This window comes from Phaethon aethereus (assembly GCF_964289735.1).
Source record: "Phaethon aethereus genome assembly, chromosome: 3".
In the NCBI taxonomy this organism is placed as follows: Eukaryota; Metazoa; Chordata; class Aves; order Phaethontiformes; family Phaethontidae; genus Phaethon; species Phaethon aethereus.
This window is the reverse complement of record NC_138576.1, coordinates 48,568,063-48,588,910: the sequence shown is the minus strand read 5'-3', so window position 1 is coordinate 48,588,910 and position 20,848 is coordinate 48,568,063. Positions and strand designations below refer to the sequence as shown.

General features: G+C 34.6%; 1 protein-coding gene across 2 annotated transcripts in view; it reads right to left on the bottom strand.

Moving 5' to 3' along the window:
* Positions 1-522: 522 nt before the first annotated feature.
* GRIK2 (glutamate ionotropic receptor kainate type subunit 2) overlaps positions 523-20,848 on the bottom strand; it is a gene marked incomplete at both ends in the record, with an annotated part of 429,084 nt that continues 408,758 nt past the window's right edge. The window contains 2 exons of one of the 2 annotated variants that reach the window (XM_081997417.1): positions 523-687; positions 15,363-15,613. In XM_081997417.1, coding sequence (XP_081853543.1) covers positions 523-687; positions 15,363-15,613 — 416 coding nt within the window. Of the gene's footprint in view, positions 688-15,255; positions 15,614-20,848 lie in introns of those variants that run through there. The other variant, XM_081997418.1, reaches the window with a different exon arrangement.

Below are 20,848 nucleotides of genomic sequence, written 5' to 3'. Positions count from 1 at the left end.
TCCTATCCAGGAAGCTCATATTGCCTGTCCAGATGGTAGTTTCAGTCTATCAGCAGTTACCAACTCTTCTGTGCCTGGAAGTTCAGAAGAACATATGGTTTGTTGTTCCACTACAGTTCTGAGGCACTACTTTTACTAGACTCCTTCCATGGTTAGTATCGTCTTGGACATTTATTCTCCATATCCTGGCAACTGTTGAACTTCAAAAGGAACCTGTAACTTTTCACTGATACTGCATTTGAAACCAGCCACAAAACTCAGATGGAACATTCACTCATTCAGAATGGTGGAAACCCATGATGAACAGTGTAACCCCGCATAACTTGATTGATCCATGATGCTTGTGATTCGAGTCTGGCCATTGCAACTGCTGAGATCACAGAGTCTCTAGTTCATAGACACAGCGGCATGAGGTAACTCATTTTATTTTGCACAGGTTGCATATTTCCACAGGAAACATTCTCGCAAGGTTGTTTGGAAAAAAGACGACAGTTTGTGCTTGGGGTATTTGGCTTCCCAGGTCTATGCCATGGTTTCTTTACCTGGCAACCTTCTGTCGTTAAACGTGTGCATGTTGATAACTTCTTCTGTTTTCACAATAACAGGGGCCTGTGGCTTGTGTTTTAATCGACGCTGACACTTCAGAGACATCCTTAGCTCCTCTACCATGGCACTACAGAAGGACCTCTACAGAGAGAAATAAAGTAAGAAGAAAAAAAAATCTGTAAGAAATATCTAGCTGCAATGTCTAGAAGCAGATTCACTCTATTGGCACAGCCTTGTCAGTCCTGTAAGTTTACTTTGTCTCAGCCTGGAGCTCATAACAAATTGCTGTCTTTTAAATATGCATCGCAAAATAATTAAAAAGACTTATCAAGCTGTGATGGCTCAGTGAAAAAAATCATCTTGTCTCTACAATTATTTATCTGTCAGCTACTGTCTATGGATGCATATGATACATAAAAATATTTCAAACAGATATTCTGTTAGCATAGGTTAGCCTTACAGGATAGCATCTGAATGTAACATGTATATTAGGTATCCAGTAACATCTCCTTGCCCACATTTCAAAATAATAATTTCATTTCTGTATGATTTAAATACTTGTTCCTCAACAAAACAACATGCCTCAGTTTATCTAAATTAATGTTTAAATACTGTTAAAATGCAGACCTATTACCGCAAACTCCATTACTTTTATACCTAAACACTTCTTCCACTACTGACTATCATTTGTGGAGTGTATATTTGCAAAAAATATTCAGTTTCATGGATCTTTATGAAGAGCATATTATCGGAAAAATGATTTATTAACAGGTTTTCATTGAAAGCTAGATCCTCAAAAACTTTTTTTCAATTTTAAAGTGCAAGAAATTTGAAAAGTCAAATAAAATCTCCCTTATTCCCTCTGTCTGACTGAATTCTCAGCTGCTAATGGTGTGCTGAGAAATTAGCCTTTCCTCAGTGTGACAGTTGGAATATGGATGAAATGTGGCAGTAAGGAAGAGGAGTCTCACTTTTGGAGTCTATCAATTAACCACTTTTATCATATACTTTAACTTAAAAGTTTTCCATGTAATGGAGGAATATATTAACTAAATAACACATCCCATAGCCTGAGATGTGACAGGCCTCTGACAATTGCTGTCACCCAAAACAAATCTGAGGTATAATCTAGCCCTTTGCATTTTGCTTTCTTAATAACTAATCTCCAGTCCAGTGAGATCTGGAAAAATAAGATTAAAAAAAAGAAAGACAGAGCACCTAGAATTACTGTAAATATCTCTTGATCATTTTCTGATTTTGTGTGATTAGTGGTAGATCATGAGTCAATATATAATGGTCTAATTTATCTCCAAAATCAAGACCTCTGCTTTATTTGTATACTGTTACATCTCATATATTCATACAAACGTGGCATTTGGAGATTAGATCCACAAAATATTTAAGCACCTCGCTCTACCTAGTTCTTTGGGAACATAAATTGAAACAGTGTTTATCAAAATCTGCATTCAGCTTCCAACCTCCAGGACTGAAGGCACTGTGAGCCGTAAGACACTCAGTTTTCCACATTAAACTTTATAGGTTTGTCATTTGGCCATAGTCAGTAGAAAATCTGCTAAAAACATTGGTGCTTGGTTTAGTCCTGGATCCCATCAGAATCCATACTCAAGTACTCCATGTGTAAAGTCATCAATCCAGTAGGTGTGCTCTGAAAGGCCCTAAAAAATCAAGTTCCTCAAAAAAAAGTGGTAACTGCTAAAGGACACATGGCAGACATTACAACTTTCTTCTGTGCAACCATTCATCAGCTGGAGCATTAGACCTGAATGTGAGACACATTTGAGAGCATCAATTCAATAATGTCTTCTGCCGGAGGAGATTTAAGCTTCAGTGTCTCAGCAAAGGGCTGTAACCTACAGGCATTAGACCATTTCAAGGTTAAAATCGTTGCAGTTTCCACCTATTGATCCTGTTCCACTTTGCAGAGAAGCAGTTAACAGAGGCAGAGCAGGAGAAAGGGAAAGAGGGAGAATGTGGACTGTTCTGTAGATTAGGGATTAGAGAACACAGTGGTAGAGGAAAGACTTCAGTGGTAGTTCCTGTTTCAGTGACTACTTCAATACCTTTATGTAAAGTTCTCTTAATGTAAAATTCTGTTTAATGCAAACGAGTGTAAACATGAGTTCTCTCAGTCATGGGTTAGAACTGAACCTGAATCCCCCAAATCCTGAAAAAATGCCCTCTTCCCTAATCCTTTGCATAAATAAGAGAATACACAAGTGGGAAGGAAAGGGTAATCTTATTCTGACTGTTATACTCTTCCTTTCAAACATTCCTTTCTCCTGCTGAGTTTGAAATAAAGGAATGACACCTACTCAACTTATGACAGAAAGAGTTTAGCCACCTACAACTAAGAAAAGTTTAAGTTATGAATCCAGAAGAGAGGAAGGTATATTTCTCTGGTGCAGAGTCAAGCAAAAGTCCTTCAGAGGCCAAAGTTCAAGACAAAATCTGCCATTTCTGGCTGGCATTTCTGGCTGGAGTGACTTCTGCAATGGACACTCATTAAAAATCCCTTTTGAAAATGTTCCAGTGCACTGGGTTGACATCCAAGACAAAACTTATGGCTTTCATTGTGTGAATGAGGTGGCTAAAATTTCTAACTGAATGGTCTGAGCTGATGTCAGATCTTCATGCGTAAGGTGATTGTGTAGAAATTGTGTAGAAGCATTGTGTAGAAAGCAGGAAACTGTACCTTCTTCTTATCCAGCTGTACTTTGAAAGAAAATATTCAATTCTCTTAGACTCTCTTTTTTTAAGAAAGTGCTGCTGTTTAACATCAGAACTGCAGTTATGATGATGAATCTGAAATTAACCCTGAAATCTTTGAAAAGGGCAAAGTTTAGTTTAACATTCCCTGATGGCTTATAGGATAAATTGCTGAGGCTTACACATCTTGGCATTTTCACTATGTGGGAAACTTAGCACATAACTCAGGAATTTCACAGGAAATCCATTAAAAAGTAAATGCTGCAACTGTCAGCATTATACCACCTCCAGCCATTATATGGCTCTCACCTCTGGAATGGAAGACCTAATTGAAACATTCTGAGGAACAATATCCTTCTAAATTTAAAAATGGTACATTAGCACTTAACACTCAAGATTGTATCCCTTGCCTTTTTTTGCCAAGATATCTAAAAAGAATGCCAAAACAGAGTGAATCCTTTTCAAGATGCATCAATCCACTAAAAACTTTTGCAAATATCTGCAAACACTTACCAAAGAGTATAAATTTTTAGGAAGTATCACTAAATATAGGATTACAACCAATAGCCAACAGGTAAGAAGATAACCGTACTTCATGCTGACATTCTGAAATATCCTGAAAATGAGATCTCAATAAACTTGCCAACACATTTTATTTGAGAATTTTACCTGGATCTGAAAACTCTTTAAATGAGAAATGTTGGCAAGATTGACAGTCTTAAAAAGCAGTTAACATGGTTTTGAGATAGTTATTTTATCTAGAAAATTTTCTCATTCTGTGTTTTCAAATTATTTTGTATAAATTAAGTTCATGGGAACTTATCTGCATATATTGTATTAAAATATTATATAATTATTTCATTTACTAATTTTTTAATATATACTAGGTATTTTAAAATATCAAATGTCTGAAAACAATAAATAGTATTAACTCCCAGACAGTATCATTGTTTTGGTAACTGAGAACTGAATAAGAGAAATATTTTTCTTTAATTTTATTCTTGCAAATTTCAAATTATGTATTTTAAAAAAGGATTAATTCAAAGCTATGTAAAAGTTCATGACCTGGATCCTTATTCTTCTTTGGGTTCTATCTGAGAAATATAAGAAAGATGTTTCCCATATACTGCAAAATCTTGTTCAAAAAATTTTTACAAAGGATTACATTATGTTTGACATGTTTTTAAAGAAACTCTTTTCTTCTCTCATTTCAACTCCAATCTGTGTACAGTCTCAATTTTCTGTACAGTTAAACTTTATGTTTCTTCGCTGTTAGGGTACAACTTTTCAAATAGTGACATGAAAAAAGAAGCTCTAGAATACTTTTTTTGTGACAGATAAATGACATTTTCAGATATGAATTTAGAAAATATAATCCAACGTCTTGATCCTGAATTCAATTGACCATTCAGATTGTTAAGGAAAAACAGTGTGAAGTTTACAGAACTTACAGGCTATATTTCAAAAGTGTCGTCCATCATAAAATTGAGCACTTTTAGTATATATTACAAGACTCTCTGCTTAATTCAAAGAAAATACCTTTTTGCCACCGACTTACCTTCCACATTGCAGGCTTGTTATTAGAACAACAGTTATTATTGATTTTTCACCAATCCTTACAAAATCATAAGTTGTCTTTTTAAATGTTACCAGAAAGTAAATGCTGCCTCCAAATCATCTTAGATATAATCAAACAGTAGAAGAGTTGAAGGAAGGATCTGTACTAAACAACCGTGCAATTATGTGCAACTGTTTTGTTGCAGCAAATCACTATAAAATATTTGAAAAAAGAGCTGCAATACTAAGTGGGGAGTTCAAGTATACAAAAGAAAATTTTGATCAGAACTGTAGTTCTTAGCCTTTTAACACAAAGCAATTTTGAAGAAGCTCCTCTCCTTAAGAAGTACCTGATACCTCTTTCATTCTTTGCCACAGTTGACAGCTCACAAGTTATGTAGAATCAAGATGATAATTTTGCAAAATGTTACCACTGTTTACAATCTATTTAAACAGCTTGTGCATGGCTTTACTTCCCGAGAAAAAAAAATATTTTGCATGTATGTATTAATATGAAAGGTAGACAATATTTAAACTGTTTTCATTATATTGTTTTACAGAAATTTAGAAAGATAATTAGAAATCATATGAGCATTTGTTAGACACAGAATTATGAGACTATCACCATAGATTTTGACGTTAGAAGCCTAAAAACAACGACACAAAGACAGGAATAGCATGCCTGCACCACAACATTCTGATTTAAGTGAATAATATTTGATGTGTTTTAAATATAAAAATATCCAATTGCCTGTTGTTTTATATTTTTCCCCTCTTTGATGTAGCTAATATAAAGTTGACTGTCAACATTCAAGAAAAAACTATAAGATTTACTCAGAAGTTCATTACTTCCAGTCTCCTGTGTCAGATATTATTTGAAGCCTTGTTTAATTTTCTTAAAGCAGTAATAGCAGTAATTCTGCATTTTCTTGTTATGCTACGGGTCAGTGTTCTAGCATCTAATGGGATATATCAATCGAACTGTTTTTCATCTTCTTGATGTTAGCTGAGAATGAATGCACAGCCCTACCCCGATCATCCCTTCTAATCAGTTTCTGCTTCTATATGCCACTCCTCCAGGGATTTTGAATGAGTATATGGAAAACCTGTCAATCTTAAATCCTCTAGACCAAAACATGAACCTTAGCAAAATGTTGAATTAGGATCACGGAGAGATGAACAATTAATGAAATGAAAATAACACCAGAAAAAGAGAAATCGTATTTCATTGTAGTTGAAGCACTCCCATTCCAAAAAAAGTTCAAGTGTACTTGTAATAATCAGGTTTTTAGGTTGCTTAGTTATATATATAGTCTTAGACATGATTGTTGATCAAAGATTGTACACATATATATGTACATACATATATATCTATATATACATAATATGGTTACATTAAAAATATTTTGCCACAGACTTTTCTGATGTAACACATTTTCAATCCATAGCAAATATAATGCACAAGTACGCTGCAGACTGAGTTCACAACAATTAGCTGAACATGTTACCAATATATTCTCAATTTCAGATTTAGCAATTATTGCTTTATCAGTAGAAGGAGAATGAACAGCCATTTTACGATGTTGTTTTTAGGCCAAAATATATGGGAGATTTCACCACCTACTCAAATAAAGGCAATAATAACAAACAAAAATAAAATTTTAATTCTGTAAATTAAGCTTTGTTTCCATCATAGTGTCTACAAAGTCAAGACCAGTAGAGTTGTTCCAGACAGCTTGGTGAAGCATGAGGTGCTTCACCCTGTAACTTAACTGAATGCTGATTATTTCAAGGACTTTTCTAGCTATTTTATCAAGGGGATCGACATGAATATGATGGGACTCACCCTTCCTGTAACAAAACAACACTGAAATTATCTTCCACAGGCTGAAATTCTCACTGAGCTTTAGAGTTATGTGATGAACTTGGATGACATACAGGACCTCATTGCAGGCCACTTCTAGCATATATTGTTAGTGTCTCCCAGTGGGACAATAAGATTCCAGCTTGCCTTAAATAAATTATCAACTGGTGTCCAAAAAAAGAATTCAACCACTCTCAAATTCTAAAATTTATTTCCTGACAAAACAAAATTCACTCTGGTGGATGACAGAGACTTCTAGTAAAGCAACTTTGAGTCCATTTAAAGTCTTCTGAAACTATTTAACCTGGTTTCCATTCTGAGTGCATCCTGACAGCTACACTAGTTCCTGAGGCCCATGGGGAACTCCTGTCACTGCAGAAAGCTTTTTCAAAGGTGGCTTTGTTTACTTCTGCCAGCAGCCTTTCTGGCCATTGCACTGACCATGATGTTTTTCTGACTCACCTGTGGACCTAGGCTGGGGCAGATGGGATTGCACTTGTGTGGTTCCACTCTTTCCTCTCAGAGAAATCCCAGAGGATGGCATAGGGCAATTGCTCATCAGCCCCGAGGGCTCTCTCTCATGCAGGATTCCACAAGGTTTCATCCTGTCACCTCTCCTTTCAACATGTATATGAGGCCACTGAGGAGATAATGAAATAATTTGGGCTGTGATGTCATCGGCATGCAGATGATACACAGTCCTACTCTCTTGTCAGACCAGGATGGTGCAGTCATTTTGAGCTTCCAGTACCTGGCTGAAATAGGGCTATGACGGTAGTTTAATCCCAGGGAGATAGGTGCTATGTTGGAGAAGTAAAGGGAAGCATTCAGAAGGTATTATCTACCCCTATTATTCAGTTCCACTTCTTGTGAAAGAAAGACTTACAGTCTCAGATTTCTCCAGGTTTGGTTCTGGGTTTTCAAATTGGATCAGTGGTCATAAGTACTATTTGTCACTCGTGTTTCACTCAGTGGCAATAATTTCTACTGGTGTGAAGCTTGCCACAACAGTCCTGGTCTTCTTCCAGAACATATTACTGCAGTCCAGTGTCCCTGGACAACTGCTACAAATAACTGCCAGGTGTTTAATAAGTGCTGATAGCGCTCAAAGTACTTCAGCCATGTAAAAATTACAATTTACGATCAGCCTATCTGATTTAGAATGATATGCAATGCAACATTTTAATGGTTCTGTATGTTGCAATCACAGCTGTGCAGGTTATTTCTCTGCCTTTCAGCAGATATGATCCTGATTGCACTGAAATCAGTCACCTGAGATCTTGCACTCTCAGCCACTGGATGTGAAAATTCATTGACCTGTTAAATACTTTTTAATCCTAGATCTGAATTACTTCTCTGTTCATCCAAGGAAGGTCAGGTTTGTTGACCTTTGAGCCTGGTGAAAGGAAGTGATGATAATATGTAATTGATCCTTTGGAGTTTGAATCTATCTGTATTAAAACACTGTATAGTTACTGTAACACCATATAGTTTAATTTCAAAATAAATAGTCCATCTTACAGAGACATTTTAGAAAATAAATGCAACCTTTCTTACCTGAGTTGAGCTGTATCTAAACAGCTTTTTTTAAAGTTTGCTGAGCTAGAGTCCACTGTATATAATTCATTGTAAAAATTTATATTACTTTTATAGTTTAGTGTGATAGTACAAACTTAATATAAAATTTGGCATGGCCTCAAATCATATTGAATAGAGGGGACATTGGTAAATGTAAATTTACAATTGGTAAATTAATATTAATGTAATGCCAACAGTTTCTACTGTTTTGGAAACACTATTATAGTCATATTGCACTGCTTAATATCAAAATGGTTAGCATCCATTTCTGTATAATTACATGGTTTCATCTGGCAGTCTATGATATTTTCTCAGTCTAAAAGGCAGATGGAAGTGCTTGTTGTTACTTTGCTAGCTTAATCAGAAGTCGAAGTAATCTAATCTTCTGAACATAATTGTGTTTGCTGCTACACTTAGCTATAATATAGCTGATTATTTCAAAATGCAAAGATTAATACTCTAAATTTTGAAATATTTTTATACATGACCTGTTAAAATAATATTTAGGGGAAGACAATGACAAAACTTTAGAAAGACATGAATGTTCTAAATCTTTTTTTCCTTGAGTATTAAGAAAATATTTTTTAGTCAGAGGAGCCAATAATTATATAATGTGAATATTTCTTCTTTTACTGATGAATGAAAGTGAACTATACTTACTCTAATATAAACGACTTGGAGGGGTTTCCAAAAAATTTTTATACAACTTTAAATTCTTGTCAAGCATAAAATATTCCGTAACTCAGTCCTGTAATTTAAGCCCTGATCTTCGACTGAATATCTATGGAGCGATAGCAAGCCTCCTGTAATCCTATTTGTCCTTGTGCAATGGTCAGTTTTAAATACAACTCTAAACTTTCTGTTCTTTGTTTCTTTAATGATACCAATTAAGATATTAAAAATACCTCAGAAGCAAGATCCATTGCCAAATAAATATTGGTTGAGTAAGCAAAAATCAAAACAGAAATCTTTTTTTAATGTTTTATTTTTTACAAATTATTTTTTAAATGCCATAGTCAAATTGTTTTTTTCCATTTTTTCCATTTTTTGTCTTTTCATTTCTTTTTTTCTGTTAAAAAGGTGGGGGGGCGCTGTTTGATTTTGGTTTTGAGTTTGTTTTGGCTTTTTGACTTTTTTTTGGTAACAGTATATGGACTTAGGTTGTTTCCAAGACGGTATTTAATTATAATTAATGCCTCAACTTCAATTAATCTGTACACTTACACACACACAATTTAGCCATGAAAGTCTATACATCCACATACAGTACTCAAGGGAGTACAGGTTGATAAAAGTTCCCAAATTTCCAACTGCATATCTGCAGAATGCAATGTGCTAAAGTTGGAAAAACATTTCCTTTTATGAGCTGTCCCAGCTTCTGCTGCTTTTCACAGCCAACATTAAAAATTCTGAGGTTACTCCCTTACAAAATGTGAAGACAATACAGACTACATCACCGACTCTACATTCTATAAAAGTTTCTTGGGATATAAATCCCAAAGCTTTTAGTTTGATTTACCAAGAATGCTGACATTCCTTTGTTTATTGTAGCCTGAGGAACAGGCTTTTCAACCTTAAAAACTTTTGAACTTGCCTTCCCCTGGAAAGTGAAAGAAAAAAAAAATCACTAGTCTAGAGTTTACTTTGGGGTTGTTCCAAAACTATTGTAAATTACTGTCACAAATATAAAAGGATTTTGATATTAAACTATTAGGAATATTCTCTGAACTCAAATAACACTGACATAACTGCATTTTTTGAGTAATGAAAAAGTCTTTAATGAAAACTAATATAGTAAAATTTTTGGGAAAAAAACCAAACCATAAAATATTCTGGTAAAGTAAGAAAGGATTTTAAAAATCTTTTCATTTTTCATACATAATTATTGTGGTCATTTTGTTTTGTACTGTTCTTAAGATAACAATTAAAACAAAGATGGAAATACTGATGTTCTACATATCCTGCTTATAAAGAAGCATCCACAATATTTCAGTACCATTTAACTTATTCCTGTAAGACTATTCCATATAGGGCGAGTTACATGTATGCCCTTTGGTCACCTCCAAAAAGAATCATTCTAAGTCATAATGAATTAAATTTATCCTGATGCAAACAGATTGTAAAAGGACCTTGGCAAATAAACTCATGTTAGCATTTACACTAACTTCGTTAAAATAAAGCACAATCAGGATGTTGTGTGAACTGTATGGTTACAGCACAACAGTTTTTTCAGGCTAGCAACCTTTAGTCCCTCCTTGCCTCTTGGGAAGGGTATGGGTCCACTACACTAATAAAACCAGGTTTCAAGATAACTTCTCAAGCCAACATTACCTTCTCCAAAGAAATCATGACCAGGATAGGTACAAGGATAACCATTTACAAGGGTGACAACAAACAGTGTTCTATATATTCTTGACACTGCCTCCAGCAATACTGTGAATTTCATCCTAAATTTTTCAACAGTGCACATGTAGTTTCTCCCACACAGCTGACACTTATGGTAATATCTAGTCATTGTGTGAAGGTAGTATCAAAATGGAAATAAACTCAGAGAAGACCTTTAAAAAAAAAAAAAAGGAAATAAATAAATTATGCTAAATATTAATGGTCTTCAAGGTCACTGTTTTCCCTGGCCTTTATGAGTAATGTGAGCTATACAAAACTAAATGTATGAAATGGGCATAAACCCACAATACATTGAAGCACATCAATAAAAAAAAAAAAAGAACATAGTAATTGTTTTAAATGGCTTCTGTTTCTAACATTGCTTATTCACTGCCCTCTGAGTGCCTGTTAAAATCATGGAGCAGGTCATTCACCAGCAAAAGCAATTATAAAATGCAAATGACTGAACATTTATTGTTAAGATTGGCTAGATAACAAATGTCTGCTTAATAACATGTTTCCAAACAGATGACATAATTAGCTGTTTGCATCATAAACAATAGGAAAAAATACAAGCCTTTAGCATTTTCTTTGAAAGGTTGCAATTAAAAAATAGATGAGCATTGTGATATAAATTCTGTTAAAAAGTAACAATTAAATTTCCCTCTGAGAAATTAGAAGGCACCATCTTGTGGTTACTCTGCAGGAGTGCAGTCAGAACAGCCTTCAGCCTGCCATCTCCTTCTACCCCTTCCTGCTGTGTCAACTGGAATGTCAAAATTCTGCCATAGACAAGGACAATGCTTTGTCATTCCCAATATTTCTTATGAAAAAAATCAGTAAGACTATGTGCTAGGTAGGACTAGAGAGGCTATTTAGCTCAAAATACACCCCAGATTATCACATTACTCAAATATGTGTTTGAGGTAGACAGCAAATTCAGAATTATTGGCAATCGTAGCAAAACCATGCTGAATTTCTAATAAGTTTAAGATCAAATACCACCATAACTTAAAGTCTCTGCAGCTCAGTTAAAGCCATATGAGTTTTTGAGACAGCTAAGATCAGAAACTCCTGTTATCCTTACATTATCAAAACCAAAACATGCTCTGTGCATTTTGCAGAAGGTATTTGAAATATTTTAAACCATTTACTTTGAGCAAGAGTCAACCAGTTAAGTTTGTGCCATCTTCAAAGACACAGTTAGTCTCATATACAAGTCACAGTTCAGTATTCAGAATTTCTTGTTCAGTAGAATCTGCAGTTGTAAGTAGAACACTGGTTTGTGTGTAGTCTGTATATTCACAGCTACTGTTGACCGCTTTGGGTCCAGTCCTGCTAACAGCTCATTCATTGTGTCTTGTGAGATAAACTATACAGACTGATCTTTTTCAACTCAATTGTGTAGCTGAGTGGTGAGTTATATACCGTGGAAAATTCAATTGTTCTTCTTTTCCTTGGGAAATGTATGTAAAATATAAACCAGTATCAATTTAGTTTTGTATTTATTGCTTTTACAATAACGTATAAATAAATATTTCAGAAAGGCTAATTTAACTGATGTTTAGGTGGTTATTTGATCATATAATTCCAGAAATATTTTGTAGGTATTTCAGTACGCTCTAAGATTTAATCTAGTATTTTGTATTGTAGGAAGTCTATGACCAAATCTCCCCTAGTGAGACAAACAGTTAAGGTATGCTGACATGTGTCTCAATTCACATTATTCGAAGTACTTAACAGTTCAAAATGAATAAAATGTACATCTGCTATTTTTTCACAAGCAGACCTAGTTCTAACCTGCTGATGGCTCTATGAGTTTTGAATGTATATATTTTGAATGAATATTGTTTTGAAACAATAGAATTCAGTCCATATATTGTTCTTTTTACATCCACCAATCTTAGTAATACTCAGTAAATTAGAACACTCATTTTTCAGACAAACTAGCTATAGTAAGTGTCAGAGACTGACAGTCTAACCATGACAACATCCAGGCTTATCTTTGCTTTTGAAAGTTGTGAATAAAGGAGGAACTTCTCTGTGTCTGGAAAGTGTTGCGGTAGCATGGACCCATCTCTTTCCCAGAAAGACTATAGCTAGTGTCACATGTTTCCTTTATATTTGACGATATTTGAGGATATTTGAGCATATCAGGAGCATGGATGTTCTGAACCACTTTGGGTATAAGTTGCAACAATTTTTTAGCAAATAACAAAATTTTGTCTGCTGTTTTTCTGAACTCAATTCCTTACAAGATTTCACTCCTTCAACTAGATTCACACCAGCCAATGGTTCCGTTTACATGTGAATGTCAGGAGTGGGGTGACACTGAAAATGCTAGAAAAATATATCTAGATTATAGACTTTAAATCTGCATTGCCTCCTGACTGGAAGTGCTACTGTATATTTTGTATACATTAAAAAGCAGGCACACATGTTTATATGCCCGTTTATATCCCAGGATACTCCATATATTCAGCAGCTGAAGTTATCTCATTTCTTTTCTTCCCTCGGTTTTTAATATGACCTTTGATCTTTCCTGTTCCCAAATGTTGACAAGCATTACACAAATGCCAGAATGATACCCTGATTCTAAAGGGATGAAACTATAAATGTTACCAAAAATAGGTGCCTCCTCTCTCCCCGTGGGATAACCAAGGCAGCATTACTTGCATGGTTTACTCGTCCCAGCAGCTGAGATTTAGGGACTAGAGAGAGATGACAGTACAGCTTATCTCCCCTGTGGCTGGTGCTACTCCCTCTTCTGGGCAAATGGGATCTGCTACATTTGGAGAGGATGGAGAAGACGTTCACTGAAGGTCTGTGGGTTCTGGGAGAAAAGCGGGTAAGGGGATGATGGGGTAGGCCATGTGTAGGGATGTTGGCATCATTTTTCTGTTAATTCCATAAATTCTACTGAAATTTTACTGGTCTCCTGACATCAGGGTATGGGGGTGTAGTGGGGAGGGGAGAGAATGTAAGAGATTGGTGGCAAGGAGGAAAGAGAGGAGAAAGAACTGACTCTCAACTGTTTCAGGTTCACTCCTAACTTTGTAAAATATCTCAATACTTGATGATGAGACCTTTCTGGTACAAGTACTGTTAAAAGGTCAGATACTTCCAGTCATTGCTATCTCTATCCATCATTAACAAACAAAAATTAAAAAGAAGCAAAATTAAAAAAAAAAACCAACACCCCCCCAAAAAACACAAAACCATAGGGCTTAGAGAAACAAGATATGCATTCTCAACCTCCAAAATACTGAACTCATGTTGCAAGATTATTATCAAAAGTCTTATTTTTGTTGTGTGCTTGTTAAAAATCCAGAAAAGCTAAATCAAATCATACTGATATCCAAATGAAATCCATATCCACCTTAGGAACCGATAAAAATTATTGAGACTTACATGGGTTACTCAAGTAACTGGTATCTTTTTCCTCACAAATTCATTTGAGAAGCATAACATTCCAAGAGTATGTTAACAGAAAGGAATCAGCCTGTATTATGATAAAGAAGAGGATCTAAATAGTCCTTTAACAATTTAGTAAAATGTACCCATGTTCAAATTGTGTTTAGGACCTTGTAACCTCACACTGCCTTTGTGTGTATTAGAAAAAAACTTCTTTAACAATATAGTTATAACAGGACACTTGCATACCAAAATGTTGCTTCAAAAGAAGTGAAAACATACTGTAAATTTTCTGAATAATTATTCAAGTTACAGAAACTTACCAGTAGCATCTGGAAAAATACCAATATAATTATAGCTGTTGGATTTACTACTGATTTTATTAAATTACATTTCTAAATAGAAATATAGAAATTACCATTAAAAAAAAACTCCTCGAAAGGAAAAAAAGAAAAAGACCTAGTAAAATCCAATGTTTTCTCTATATTTTTAAAAATATATATAATAATAATATAATATATAATAATTTTCTCTATATTTTTAAAAGTCAGAATTTGTCATAGCAATAAAATATACAGTTTGAGTTTAGATTTAAACATGGGCACATACATATAAAAAGATTTATTTATTATGCAAAAATGATAATTCCAACAAAGAATTTCACAAGATATTACTAGTGTTGGCACAATTACAGTATCGTGGTTGTATAAAGTGCAAGTACAGAAGAAATTAACACCACAATCTTCAAAACTGAATCAGTTTGAAATTACAGGACATAGTATCAGTAGTAAACCCACCAAAAAAAAATCATGCTGACATAATCTTTTCCAGATGCTACCAGGACAACTTTGTAAGTATAAACGTCTGTAAAGAACATTTCTATAGAGACATTTTTAGATTTTGACTTTGAGCTACAGCCAGTTTGTCTTTTGAAAATCGGAATTATCTGTAGAAGATTTATTTGTTTCCCATTACAGTTTCGTATTTCTTCTTCATCCATATAATTAACTGCAGTGAACTTCCAGGAGTAAAAAGCTGTCTTTTTTCAGGCTTGAATAAGAGGAGAAATAGTCACTTGTCCTGAAATCTGGCTACAATTAAACACATTGAAGACAAATTAAAAGCTGTAAATATAAAACTTTGGGTACTTTGCTGTGGTCCTTTGTTATACAAGTACTGTACTATGCAATAAACAATCAATATGCATCACTTACATTTGGCTACAAAACGCTTAAAGTATTCTTTAAATAGACCATAAATATAAAATAAAATAGAAAAAGACAATATTTACCTTTTCCAACTGGGCATTTTTTTTTGATTTGTACAAAAACTCCCCCACTGCCACAAAGACAGAAAGCACCAATCCTGCTGCCAGCACGATGAAGATTCCTCCAATATTTTGAACTCCCAAAGCACTGGCCTCTTTACTTTCCTCCTCTGGGCAACCATTGCCTCTCCACCACTTCTCTTTCATCATGTGGAGCTTGCCCTCTTCTTGCAGCTGAAGAATTGCTATAGTGATCTTGTCTCTATATGGAGAACCTAAAGAGACCACAGGGAATATATATGGTACGGGGTATATTTTAAGGAAAGTTAGTTATTCCTGATCAGAATAAAATGTAATATAATGTCACAGGAAAAACTATATCCTCTATCACCATAACATTTATCGAAAAGCCATTTACATCTCACCATGGTCACAACGGTCACACGAATACAAACCCACATGCACACACGTATAAACATATATGCACAAAACTTGATCCAGCTGGTGTTGCCTGTAAGCCAGGTAACTTAATGCAACAAGTCCTATCACACTTAGTCCTATGGTCTCAAACATCTTCATGCCCAAATATTATGTCCAGCCAAATAGTATTAATCTTTCAATTTCCATCAGGCTTTTAATTATGCTGCAGTAGATTTAGTCTAATATACATAAATCTACAGGCTGTTGCTTCATAGCTTGTTACCCTAAAGCTAATCCAAGATCTGATATGTAATGAATGCTTTATACTATTACTTTATTAAAAGAGAAACAACAATTTATGCTTCAGGACCAAGCTACAAAGGACCCGATTTGATAGATTGTCAGGCACTTAAGATACCTTCGAAGCACGCACTTATTTACTAACAGTACCAGGTAGCAATGCATTCAGAAAGATAAGGTTAAGTGTGTTTGGATATCAGGGATGTAAATTTTCATAATTTAATGTATTTCTTTCTCATAATTCAGTATTTTAAGATGATATGATAATTTTTTAGCTTTTGAACATTTCAGTATTTCAAGGGACAGTTCAAAGGGTAGTGTTATATCTTTACATGTCATCTGTTCTCTTTTTCTTTATATAATGCATAAGGACTTTTCAATGAGTATTTTAAAATCTACATTAACTAATTAAAAATGCCAATGGAGAAATCTTTTCTTTTCTCAATGTTAGAGAGTAAATCATGTCAGTTAGAAGTGCTTTCTTGTTAAGACTTGTGTAATGTTTAAGGAAAGAATAAAGCCATCATTTTTCTTCTTCTCCTGTGGAAACAGGAACAAAAGACTCTTTATTAACATGGTGAAGAAATCCCAGGGAAAAAAAAAAAGATTAAAAGGTGTGGCATCCCTCTTTCATGAGATATGAATTCAATTCTACAAAGAATCCCCGCTCTTTTTCTTTCTGTCATAATAATACTACTTACTAACTATAATTTTGACAGTGTTTCCTTTGGCTGAGTAATAAAATGTATCTTCACTATCTTGACACCTTTTAAAAAAAAATCCTCAGCACCCTTTAGAGATGCAGCTCATTTGACTATCTCATGAAATGTGATCAGCTGTGAAGGAGCTGAAGGAATGCATAGATGTGATATTTTATACTCCTTACACCCTTGGAAAACATATATTTTCTTTTGGAATTTATTGAAATTTATTCTTCATTTCTTCACTTTCTTCTTATAAACCTAGAGCTTATCACAAGAATAAAGCTAACAGCAAAGAGTTGCTGTGCCTCATGGAAGTAAAACATAGAAAGGACCATTAATTACAAAACACTCTGGGCTTTTCCTTTATTCCAGAATAAAAGGTGGGAAAAGCTGGCCTGAAAGTATTTGAGTTGCAAGAAATTGTGTTTTTATCATTTATAGTTAGAAAAGAATGATGTTCTGTACTAGGAGCTAAACTGACTTGACACAGGGTGATATGGGAAGCAGAAAGAAAGGAAAGCAAACTCTTTTCTACTCTTTTGTGCGTGCAGGGGCCTAAGTCACACTTTCAGACCATCCTGATTATGCTGAAACTCTGCAAAACCCTATACTTGTCAAATTTCTTCAATCAGATGGAAGAAGGAAAGTGATTAGACCATCAGAGCCTGGGGGAGTATAAGTGCATCCTATAATCTTTTGGGGATATTTTCAGCATTACACTGCCTATAAATATTTAACAACAACTTAAATAACATAGATTTTGAGAAATAATCTTGGACCCAGTGTAAGCCATCTTCTGATCTGACAGGCTGCTTTCTAATTAACCTGATTTGCATTTCATTTACACACTTTCTGTTGGTCTAAATATAAGCAGTACCGACTATTCTTCATGTATAATTTATATATTCTAGGGACCAGATTTGTACGCATACAGTTCTAGTTCATGTGCAGCACCTAAAAAATAAATTAACTGAGGAATTCATAGACAAAAAACATGAAGCACAGACTAACCCTATCTACAATTAGTTGCGTGTATGAGAATTGCATTAGAAGCATGCAGTTAATAATGATTCAGTCCAAGAATATTTGTTTCACTTACTGTTGATGATTTGCAAAATTTTGCACAAATCGTTGTGGAGTGGACAGATTACAGGCCCTTTGGTGTTTCTCCTGTAACATTTACATTTGCTATACCTTATCATCTTGTCTTAAAAGTGGTAATCTCACAAGTAAGGATCAATGTGGGATGACCAGCATTGTATATTGCTGCTGTTAAATTAAGCATTTACAATTTTATACCCATGAAAAAGCTACCATTCAGTGCTGTAATGCTATTCTATTTCTGAATGTATTACAATGTTCTAAATTCATTGATCCACATTCTCCAACAAATAATGAGTACACCTAAGAATCTGAGATGTGAAAAAAAGTAATTTTCAGTGTTGTTTATACTGATTCAAGTAGTTATTAAGAGAACAAAAGAAGCACCGCAAAGATATCATTTCCTAAGGTTGTATTTGCTCCTAGATTTTTTTCTGATACAAGCTGGACTGCAAGTTCCATCAATGGAAAATCCACCCAGAAGCACCTGAAGTGGTTAAAAGTACCATGCTCTGACCTGTGGATGACAAAGCATACAAAAGGAAGAGAAAATATATAGACAATATGGACAAGGCATCCAATGACACTTTGGATGTTAAAATCTTTAACCTTGCAGAAATGAAAAATTTCAGCAAGTAAATGTAAAAAATTTTTGACATTCACTGGTAATTTTCCCTATCACTCCTATTACATGAGTGAAAGATGAATCAAGCCCTTCTATGAGATGTTGCAAGAAGGCCATGTCCTGGTTTTTATATTTTTTGAAATCAGAAATATTTCATTTAAGAGAATTTACTGTTCAAAAGACCAAAATGAAAACAGAAACTTTAAGATTCCCAGACAATGTATATGAATGCATTTGCAAAATAAATACAGTATGAACAAGAGTAAAGTAATAAAGCAGGGGGGTGGGAAATAATAAAATTTTGCCATGTGAAGAAATGTGAATTTCAAATCTCAACCTTCAATAAAAAGACAAGCAGTTGAAAAAACTCTTACCAGTCTGTGCATGGGAGGAAGACTGGGAAGGGACAAACACTGTGGTATTTAAAATTCCATCCCAAAATTAGGGAAAAGGATGAGTATAGAATCTTCAATTGGCTGCAGAGAACAGGAGAAGTCCAGTGCAGAAATATCTGACTTTTTCTTCCCTCTCTTTTCCTGGTTCCTACTGCTTTAATATCTCTATAAACTGATGAGCTCTTCCCATGATAGACTGGGACTGGAGGACCTACACAATATAATATATGCTGATCCCACTCTAGCTGCTGTTTGCAGGAATGAGAATTTCTACCAAAAGAATTTTAAGATGTTCTGTTAGATTATAGAGACCTTAGTGCCTTCCTGTGATCAACAAACTCAATAAGAGATGTAATAATTTCTACTTACAGTTACCTGTTTATGAAAATTTAAAATAAAAATATGCATAAAATTCTATTGTATAAAGCATCTGTACAAAACTAAGGTAACAAAGTCTCAGCAATACTGCAGAATTTAGAGACAGGTAAATTTTCTGTCCTGAAGTCTCAATATATAAAGATCTATGCACATAATGTTATGTTTAATCATAAATTATGAACACATAAACTTTTTATGTTGAGACTTCACTGCATACAGATTAGTATGTTCAAATCCTGCTAATCTGGCTGGTCTTGAAAATGCTTCCTACCGGACTAAAATTTAGTAAAATCTCCTGCCTGGTTACTCATAGTCTGTTTCATTCATTCCATCAAATGCAAAAGGAGTTGGAGCATATTGGGACCTGTAGAACTGAATTTGACCCTAAGTACATAAAAAGGAATAGCAGCATTCCACTTACTCCTTCACTAAGAAAATGTTGGACCAGCAATTTCTTTGTTTCATCATTCCAGGTGCATTTTACTAAAAGAAATCACTACAAATTGTCTCGTATTTTGAAGGTTGGTGCCCATGGGACATAGTTACATATTACTTTTGATTTGCTAGACACAAAAATCCATTCTGAACACCACTACACCACTGATAGCATATTTTCTTCCTGTTACTTTTTTCTTTTGTTATTAAAACCCTCAAGAGTATTCTACTTATCTTGCAACATTATTTCATACTCTGTGCGCTTGGCCTAAGCAAAAGAGAAAGGTAGTTAGAAATACACCATCGTATTCAGGACCTAGGCACAAACTTTAGATCATCAAGAACTTCTTTTAGTACTGAAATATGTTTTGGAAGGAGAAAGCCACATGTAAGAGGAAAGATATTCCTTTAATACCTAGGTGTTGAAGTTGTATGTGAATAGTTTACATTGAACAAAGAAAAAAATTCAAGTTCTAGTTTCTAGTTGAAAGCAAGAAGCACTTCAAACTCAACATGAGGATGTTTGGGGATTTTTTTTCTTTTGAGGTTTTTGGGTTTTCTTCAGTATGAGCCCATTCCCACTGTGGTTACAACAGATCTATCTATCTTAAAGCTAGCTTCGGTACATACACATAAGATGCAGTCACAGTCTCACTCCAGTGTAGTCATACCTGAAATTTCCATAAGAATCCTAGTTAACACCATTCATACTGCTGGGGACAGGTAGAATCATTTAAGTCTTGCCATATAGACATTTCTGTACACTTATCCCATAGCTTACCCCATCAAGAATCACAGACTAAATGTTCTGCCACCAAGATGATTGCCTGCTTAGTTAAATCATATACAAAAGTTTTGTTTGTTATATTGTTCTGTTACCTCTTTCCATCAGTTATGATGATGAAGCTTTGCTTTTGTTTTTACAAGACAAAATTTAGTCCAGGCCTTTGGAACAGCCATTCCTTGCTAGGGGATAACTGGTGATGTGGTGTATTGAGTTCAGTTTCTCTAAAGTGTCATGCACACTGACATCATAGGCATAAAAGAAACAAGATGGAAGGGATTTCTTTTACACATAATGGTGGGGTAGATGTTTAGACTGTGAGGAACCATGGAAAAACTACTTCCTACAGCCTCATGCGTCACAGGGCC